The sequence below is a fragment of the Triticum aestivum genome, chromosome 3B (genome assembly GCF_018294505.1).
Source record: "Triticum aestivum cultivar Chinese Spring chromosome 3B, IWGSC CS RefSeq v2.1, whole genome shotgun sequence".
In the NCBI taxonomy this organism is placed as follows: Eukaryota; Viridiplantae; Streptophyta; class Magnoliopsida; order Poales; family Poaceae; genus Triticum; species Triticum aestivum.
Genome location: NC_057801.1, coordinates 631,142,729 through 631,151,039, shown reverse-complemented (window position 1 = coordinate 631,151,039; position 8,311 = coordinate 631,142,729). Strand labels below are relative to the sequence as shown.

The following is an 8,311-nucleotide window of genomic DNA, read 5'->3' as shown; positions in this document are numbered from 1 at the left end:
GTAGTAAGTAAGATGGAGGAGCCTTTTTATTTCTGTCGTGAAAACTCCAGTTGCAAGAGCAAGAGATTCAGTGAGAAGGCGCCAGATGGAAGTTTAATGCAAGGGATGATGTTTCTGTTTTTCAGAGAGACCAAAGCAGTGCTGCATCAACAACTCCTGTATGGTGTATGCTGATCGGGACATGAAAGATGATTGTGACTTGGATACAGACATTTACAGTTCATCACCATAAGCTGAAGCACTGAATTAATCTCTTAACTGCAAAGAACATTGTAAATTTGGGAAGTACAGACTGGTACTAACATAAGAATTGTTACTATAATCCAGATCCAAAAATTGAGCAGTAACCCACCAAATATAAATTTTTATTCTGTTAACTGGTACAGATTCAAGGACAAACAGGCCCACAATATGATGCTAGGAGAAGAGAACACGAGGGTTAAAAAGACACCCGTCACATACAAGCTAGAACGAACTAATCTTCAGCAAAAGCTTGTTGCTGAAGAGGCCAGGCACAGTAAGCAACAGCAACAGTCTCGGAACAAGATGCTAACAGTAGCCCCTTGGAGCATATGATCTGGTGATCACACACAAGATAGACCTTCCATTACCTATGTCATAAGCAGGTCGTTCACTCCCAGGTGAGGAGGGCGCATGGAGACCCTAACTTCATGTTCTTCCGGCTCGTTTCCCCGTTTGGGGACCATGATCTCAAGAACTGCAGCGGCCTCATCAAAGCATGCCTCAAGCTTGGCATCTTCGGGGATACGGGTGGCTAGAGGTATTTCACGGATGAACTCCCCAGGAGGGCAGTGCTCGGGCATGGCGTCAGTGAGCTTGAAGACCCTGTCATGTCTCCTTATGTATGGCATCCGGGCTGTACTGACACAGAAGATTTTAACTATGCCATGAGTAGGAGTGTTCTTCCATGAAACTTTTACCCTCTGTTGATCGACAAATGGTAAGCTGACCATTATCAAGTAGCCCTGATCATCCTCGTAAATGGACTTGGCAGCAGTTGCTGGCCCAGAGGCCTTCCTCATCACCCCGGTGAACTCGTGCATCCACGAAGGCTGCACTACCGACTGCATCTCGATATCTTGTTGTGTCCTCCCAGTGCAAGGGTTCAGAGGCAAGAAGCACTCCTCATCCATGGCATGTGGAAATGCCTCCTTCCTTCGCTTGCTGCTGACAGGGGAGAGATCCATACCGTCCTCTCCTGAATGATTGGATGGCGATGACAAATTCAAGCCTGATCCATTAAGCGTCTTCTTGGGGGGTTGCTGCTGAACATTATTAGTATTGCTCTTCATGGCAGGATGTGTGTGTGGCCTCTCCAGCTCAAGCTCTGAGTTTGGCATGGTCCTCCATGTCCCGAAATCGCTGGCCTCCTGTGGGATGGAGAAATTGAGCTCTCTCCCTGTGAGCTCCGCCCACCTCCTCCGGTCCACATCTGTGATGCCCACGAGATTCGGCGAACTCACCACCTCAATCCCGTGGATGCACTGCGGGTTCGAGAGGCCCCGGTAGTGCTTGCGCTGCATCCGGTGCGACCGGACAAATCCCCTGTCCACGCTGAAAGGGAAATGCGGCTCGCCAGGGCGTGAGTGCCCATTCATGTAGCTCCTCAGCTGCATCTTCCCGAGGGCGTTGTCCGGCCTCTCCTTGAACACCCACATGTACATGTTCTCCATGTCGTGCTGCACCAGAAACATGTCGAGCCGGAGGTCCGACTTGTCGAACCCCGACACGCCGTTGGCGTCCCGGACGACCTTGCTCTTGGCCTTGTCCGACAGCAGGGGCTTGAAGTAGAAGGTGAAGAAGAACCAGGCGCCCCAGATGCTGTCCCCGCGCTTGGTGGTCTTGCGGCTCCCGGCGGCAGCCTTGGGAGCGGTGCTGAGCACGGCCTCGGCTTCGAAGACCTGCGGCCCGAGGCCGACGCCGAGCATGTCGCAGGGCTCCGTCTGCCACGGCTGGTTGATGTCGGGCGGCGGGGCGCCGGAGAGGGACACGGCGTGGGCGTGGGCGCGCGCGCCACCTCTGGCGCGTGGCTGCACCATGACGCCGACGGCGCGGTCGTCGAGGTGACCGGAGGGGTCCATGGAGAGCAGGGTGCAGAGGCCGTGGTGGCCCCCGCCGCCGCCGCCGTTCTCCATGGACAGGGTGGTGACGAGGTCCTCCCCCATGGGTGGCAGGCAGGGCGGCGAGTCGGGCGTCGGGGTGGTGGGTGGGTGGCAGGGTGGGTGCTAATGGCGGCCTCCTCCTGGTCCTCCGCTCCTCCCTCCTCCCCGGCCGCTATCTAATCGGCGGCCTCCGGATCCCTCCGCATTCCAAGAAGGCGTCCCACAGCAGCCAATCGTGCGACCACTCCATGTAACCCACCATCAGTTCCCCCACGGGAACACGCCCACAAATCTGAACCAAATCCGGAACCCCGGAGAACTTGCTAGGAATCACGGGCTCATGGCGGGGGCGGACGGACGATGGGTTACCCGACGGTCACCTCCATTCGGAAAGCTTCGCAATTTTTAGCTCGGGTGGGGCGGGGAGCAGGGGCGCGAGGACATGGGCGGGGTGGGGGTGGGGGTTGGGTGGGAGGTGGAAGAAAGGGAAGAGGTCGTTGTGGGGGGACGGCCGCTTTTATTGTCTTCTGGGGCTCGGAAGCGGCCTCCACCGGATGCGGCTGGCCCTGAGACGGCGAGGCGGACGGTGCCGTCATCTCCACGCCCACGGCGTTAGGGCACACGCCACCGCTGCGCTCACGTCCACGCGGACGGACGCCGTGCCGTGCCGCATGTGCGTTTTTGCCTTCTGCTTCGCGGAAATTGGCAATGCTTTCGTGTAATAACTTCATTTGCTTGCGCCTTTTTCCATGTCCTCGTTTGCTATTGATCTGTTGCCTGAAAAGTTGGTCGGCTCATGGCCTTTCTTCCGTAGCGTATTTGTTGCATTTCTAGTTTGTTACTGTGCCGTGGTGAAACCTTCCTTTTGAGGGCTTGTCCTAGATTTTTCTTTAGAATGTTGTGTGACGAACGTTTGTCAGGGACCTAATCGTGGCAAACGCCTCAGACGTTCTGACGGTGGCAGTTTTGTGCCGAAACCTCTTCGTAGTTAAACAAACTGCGACGTCAAGGGTTCGCAAAATGCCACCCTTCCTCCCTCACCCAACACACTAAAATGTCATCAGGGGTTCGCAAATGCCACCCTAGTTGGCGAACTTTCGCCAGCTAGCATGGTCCTTTTTTATATCAAAAGGGGCGGCCCGAGGCATCCCCGCGAGAGCGAGCGGCTAACAATGTGGTTCGTCGCGGCGTCGCCGACAGAGGGCAGTTTAAGGGTTGATGCATGTGGGTGTGAGTGCAGCTAGGCCGCTAGTGTCGGACAAGAAGAGGGCTTTAGTGGGATAGTCAGGACCGCGGAGGGCAAGAGCGAGCGATTGACCCGAAGGTGGCGGGCGCACGTCAAAGAGGCCTTGGAGGGGAGAAAGACAATGTATCAAACCGAGTGGCGTGAAATTGTTTTCTAGGCAACTCGCATATAGTCAAGCCATTATTGTGTACTCTTATTTCACAGTTTAGAAATATGAGCATTACGAAAAGGAAATAAACTAGTATTGTAGTTACATAACAAGAAAAGGCTACGCACGACGAAGGTACCATGAGAAAAGCATTAGACTGAACGGATTCTATTTAGTTTAGCATGATAATGGCTCAAAATTTAATCTGAATTAGAAAAGGAGTTTATAAGCAACATAGCAAGGAACCACAAACTTGCCATGTTAGTGGAATAGTCAAGTTTGAGGGAGAGCCAACATCGAGAGTCACCTCGAAGAGCCCGGTCCCCGATCTACTCCAATGGCATCGCCGGTCATAGACGAGACGGGTGAGGAGCTTGGGATAGTCGTGTATGCAGTAGGCCTAAGAATAGAGTTACCTTATGGGCATCTGGCGAGATGCTGATAGAGAGCATGTCGCTAATGCTTTTGAGCCACCCTCGATGGCCTCCAGCGGATGCACTGTTACTATTATCATTTTAAGGGGAGCTGTCAGACGATAGAGGCAAAGTCGATGTATCCCTAAATTAACTTAGTTAATTAGTTCCTAACCTAACAGAGGGCCTTCTCCTCCTTGAAAACTCAAGTGGGAGGTGGAAGAAATGGGGAAGGTGGTTGTGTGTGTGTGGGGCGGGGAGGGGTATTGGCTTACAGGGCTTGGAAGCCCATGGGGGTGACCACTTTTACTGGCTTCTAGGACTCGGAAGAGCCCTCCACGGGATGCGGTTGGGCTTGAGACAGTGAGACAGACTGTGTCGTTATTTCTACGGCCATGGTGTTAGGGCACGCGCCGCTGCCATGCTCACGTCCACGTGGTTCCGCCTATCCACCTTTTCCTTCTGCTTCGTGGAAATGGGCAGGAGCCATACAAATTTTGGTGCTCCGGTGCAAAAACTTCATTTGCTTGCATTTTTTTCCATTTTTCATTTGTTATTGATTTGTTGTGTGAACAAAAATTCAGTTGTTGATAAATTCAGGAAGATCAAACAGACAACGGTTATGTGGTGCATTTGGAACATAGAAACACCATGTTTGTTTGATGGTATTCTTTGGATTAATATTAGGAAGGTGTGACGGAAAATTCTAAAAACCATTAGGAATTGGGTTGTCTTATTTCCAATTCAATGGAGGGAGAAGTTGGACTCATTATGCAACCCCACCCCCACCCCCACCCCCGCACGCACGACCCCTCTTGGATTTGTTGAGAGCATCCTTGAGGAGTCTAAGTGTGTGACATGCCCTTCCTCTCCCTCAAATATGAAATCCTCTTCGTTGGACACCGCAAACTTTGCTTATGGCATCCTTAGTACTCCCAAGATCTCTGATGATGGGATGAACCCATCATCACCGCCAAAGGACAAGTTGGAAAGGATGCAAAACTTCATGAGCCCTGTGTTTCACTTTGGAGGTGAGATCCTTGTCATCAATGCTTGGAGTAACTACATCAAAGAAGGCCAAGACAACTGTGATTGTTGCGTGCCTAGTGCCCTCTAAAGCTTGGCTCCTGTAGTTTCTTCTACGACATTTTTGTCCCAATTCTAGTTTGTTACATATGTTTTGTTACTATTGTGGGAAACCTTCCTTTTGAGGGCTTGTCGTCGTTCTATGTGACTTTACCTGTATATGAGACTGTTATTTCTGGTTTCAAACAATGGAACCGGGGAGGCTCCGCCTCCCTATTCTTTATTTATATCAAACAGGCAATGCCTGAGGCGTCCGCCGGCAAGGCCGACCGAGTAATGATGTGATTGGTCGAGGCGTCGTCGACAAAGGCCGGTTTGAGGGTTGACGTGTGTGGGTGTGGGGAGCTTTGTGGGTCGCTAGTGTCAGAGAAGAAGAGGGCTTTAGTGGGATAGTCAGGACCGCGGATGGCAGCAGCGAACGATTCAGTCGGAGGTGGCGGGCACACAATAAAGAAGCCTAAGTGTAACGCCCACGATGCGGCTATATCTCCCACGTATCGAGGCACGGCTTAGAGGAAAAATCGCACTGTGGTTTTGTCGCAAGAAGGGCCATCTTCACACAATCCCATGTAATGAACAAGAAAGGGATGAATAGAGTTGGCTTACAATCGCCACTTCACACAAAGATCATATAACCCATACATCATTCAGAGTACACACATAGTCTGACTACGGACAACTCCAAATGAAAAGAAGATAACCCCAAATGCTAGATTCCCGATCGTCCCAACTGGGCTCCACTACTGATCATCAGGAAAAGACACGTAGTAACGGCCAAGGTCCTCGTCGAACTCCCACTTGAGTTCGGTAGCATCACATGCACTGGTATCATCGGCACCTGCAACTGTTTTGGTACTATCTGTGAGTCATGAGGACTCAGCAATCTCAAAACCCATGAGATCAAGACTATTTAAGCTTATGGGTAGGATAAGGTAATGAGGTGGAGTTACAGCAAGCGCTAAGCAAATATGGTGGCTAACATACGCAAATCAGAGTAAGATGAGAAGCTACACAACAGTCGTGAAGCTAAAAGTGATCAAGAAGTGATCCTAAAACTATTTACGTTCAAACATAACCCAAACCGTGTTCACTTCCCGGACTGCGCCGAGAAGAGACCATCATGGCTACACACGCGGTTGATGCATTTTAATTAAGTCAAGTGTCAAGTTCTCTACAACCGGATATTAACAAATTCCCATCTGCCACATAACCGCGGGCATGGCTCTCGAAAGTTTATACCCTGCAGGGGTGTCCCAACTTAGCCCATCACAAGCTCTCACGATCAAGGATAGTCCTTCTCCCGGAAAGACCAGATCAGTCTCGGAATCCTGGTCACAAGACATTTCAACAATGGTAAAACAAAACCAGCAAGACCACCCGACTGTGCCGACAAATCCCGATAGGAGCTGCACATATCTCGTTCTCAGGGCACACCGAATGGGACAAGCTACGAGTAAAACTAGCCCTAAGGTTTCCCCGAGGTGGCCCCACAGGCTGCTGATACGTCTTCAACGTATCTATAATTTATGAAGCATTCATGCTATATTACTATGTGTTTTGAATGATTATGGCCTTTATTATACACTTCTATATTACTTTTGGGACTAACCTATTAACCGGAGGCCCAGCCCATATTGCTATTTTATTACCTGTTTCAGTATTTCCAAGAAAAGGAATATCAAACGGAGTCCAAACGAAATGAAACCTTCGGCAACGTGATTTTTTTGAAGATTATCATCCTGAAGACGTGAAGTTCAAGTCAGAAGATACTCGAGGACTCCACGAGATAGGAGGCGCGCCCCCTATCTCGTGGGCCCCTCGAGCACCCCCCGACCGACTTCTTTCGCCTATATAGTCCCACGTACCCTAAAACATCCACGGAGAAGATAGATCAGGAGTTCCGCCACCGCAAGCCTCTGTAGCCACCAAAAACCTCTCGGGAGCCCTTCCCGGCACCCTGCCGGAGGGGGGATCCATCACCGGTGGCCATCTTCATCATCCCGGCGCTATCCATGACGAGAAGGGAGTAGTTCACCCTTGGGGCTGAGGGTATGTACCAGTAGCTATGTGTTTGATCGCTCTCTCTTGTGTTCTCTCTCGTGTTCCCTCGATGGCACGATCTTGATGTATCCCGAGCTTTGCTATTGTAGTTGGATCTTATGATGTTTCTCCCCCTCTACTCTCTTGTAATGAATTGAGTTTCCCCTTTGAAGTTATCTTATCGGATTGAGTCTTTTATGAGAACACTTGATGTATGTCTTGCCGTGATTATTTGTGGTGACAATGGGATATCATGTGCCACTTGATGTATGTTTTGGTGATCAACTTGTGGGTTTCGTGACATTGGGAACCTATGCATAGGGGTTGCCACACGTTCTTGACTCTCCGGTAGAAACTTTAGGGCACTCTTTGAAGTACTTTTATGTTGGTTGGATGAATCTGAGATTGTGTGATTCATATCGTATAATCATGCCCACGGATACTTGAGGTTACAATGGAGTATCTAGGTGACATTAGGGTTTTGGTTGATTTGTGTCTTAACGTGTTATTCTAGTACGAACTCTTTTATAGATCGATCCGAAAGAATAACTTTGAGGTGGTTTCGTACCCTACCATAATCTCTATGTTTGTTCTCCGCTATTAGTGGCTTTGGAGTGACTCTTTGTTGCATGTTGAGGGCTTGTGATATGATCTATCTATGTTATTATTGTTGAGAGAACTTGCACTAGTGAAAGTATGAACCCTAGGCCTTGTTTCCTACCATTGCAATACCATTTACGCTCACTTTTATCGCTTGCTATCTTGCTGTTTTTATAATTTCAGATTACAATTACCTTTATCTACTATCTATTTTGCACTTGTATCACCATCTCTTCGCCGAACTAGTGCACCTATACAATTTGCCATTGTATTGGGTGTGTTGGGGACACAAGAGACTCTTTGCTATTTGGTTGCAGGGTTGTTTGAGAGAGACCATCTTCATCCTACGCCTCCTACGGATTGATAAACCTTAGGTCACCCACTTGAGGGAAATTTGCTACTGTCCTACAAACCTGTGCACTTGAAGGCCCAACAACGTCTACAAGAAGAAGGTTGTTTTGTAGACATCAAGCTCTTTTCTGGTGCCATTGCCGGGGAGGCTAGGTAAAGGGCACTCACTCACACCCCGTCAACTAAGCTCTTTTCCGGCGCCGTTGCCGGGGAGGTGAGTGCTTGAAGGTATATCTTTAGATCTTGCAATCAAGTCTTTTTGTTTCTTGTTTTATCACTAGTTTGGTTTATAAAAGAAAACTAC

General features: G+C 49.8%; 1 protein-coding gene across 1 annotated transcript; it reads right to left on the bottom strand.

Annotated features, from left to right (window-relative positions):
* Positions 1 to 336: 336 nt before the first annotated feature.
* Positions 337 to 2,593, bottom strand: LOC123071370 (uncharacterized). The gene has a single exon (XM_044494908.1). It carries the CDS (start codon positions 2,184 to 2,186, stop codon positions 612 to 614), a length of 1,575 nt encoding a protein of 524 aa, XP_044350843.1. The 5' UTR covers positions 2,187 to 2,593; the 3' UTR covers positions 337 to 611.
* Between the last annotated feature and the right edge of the window lie 5,718 nt (positions 2,594 to 8,311).

What these genes read in the sequence shown, in the direction of transcription:
- LOC123071370 (XM_044494908.1), bottom strand. Translation starts at nt 2,186, where the DNA reads ATGGGGGAGGACCTCGTCACCACCCTGTCCATGGAGAACGGCGGCGGC.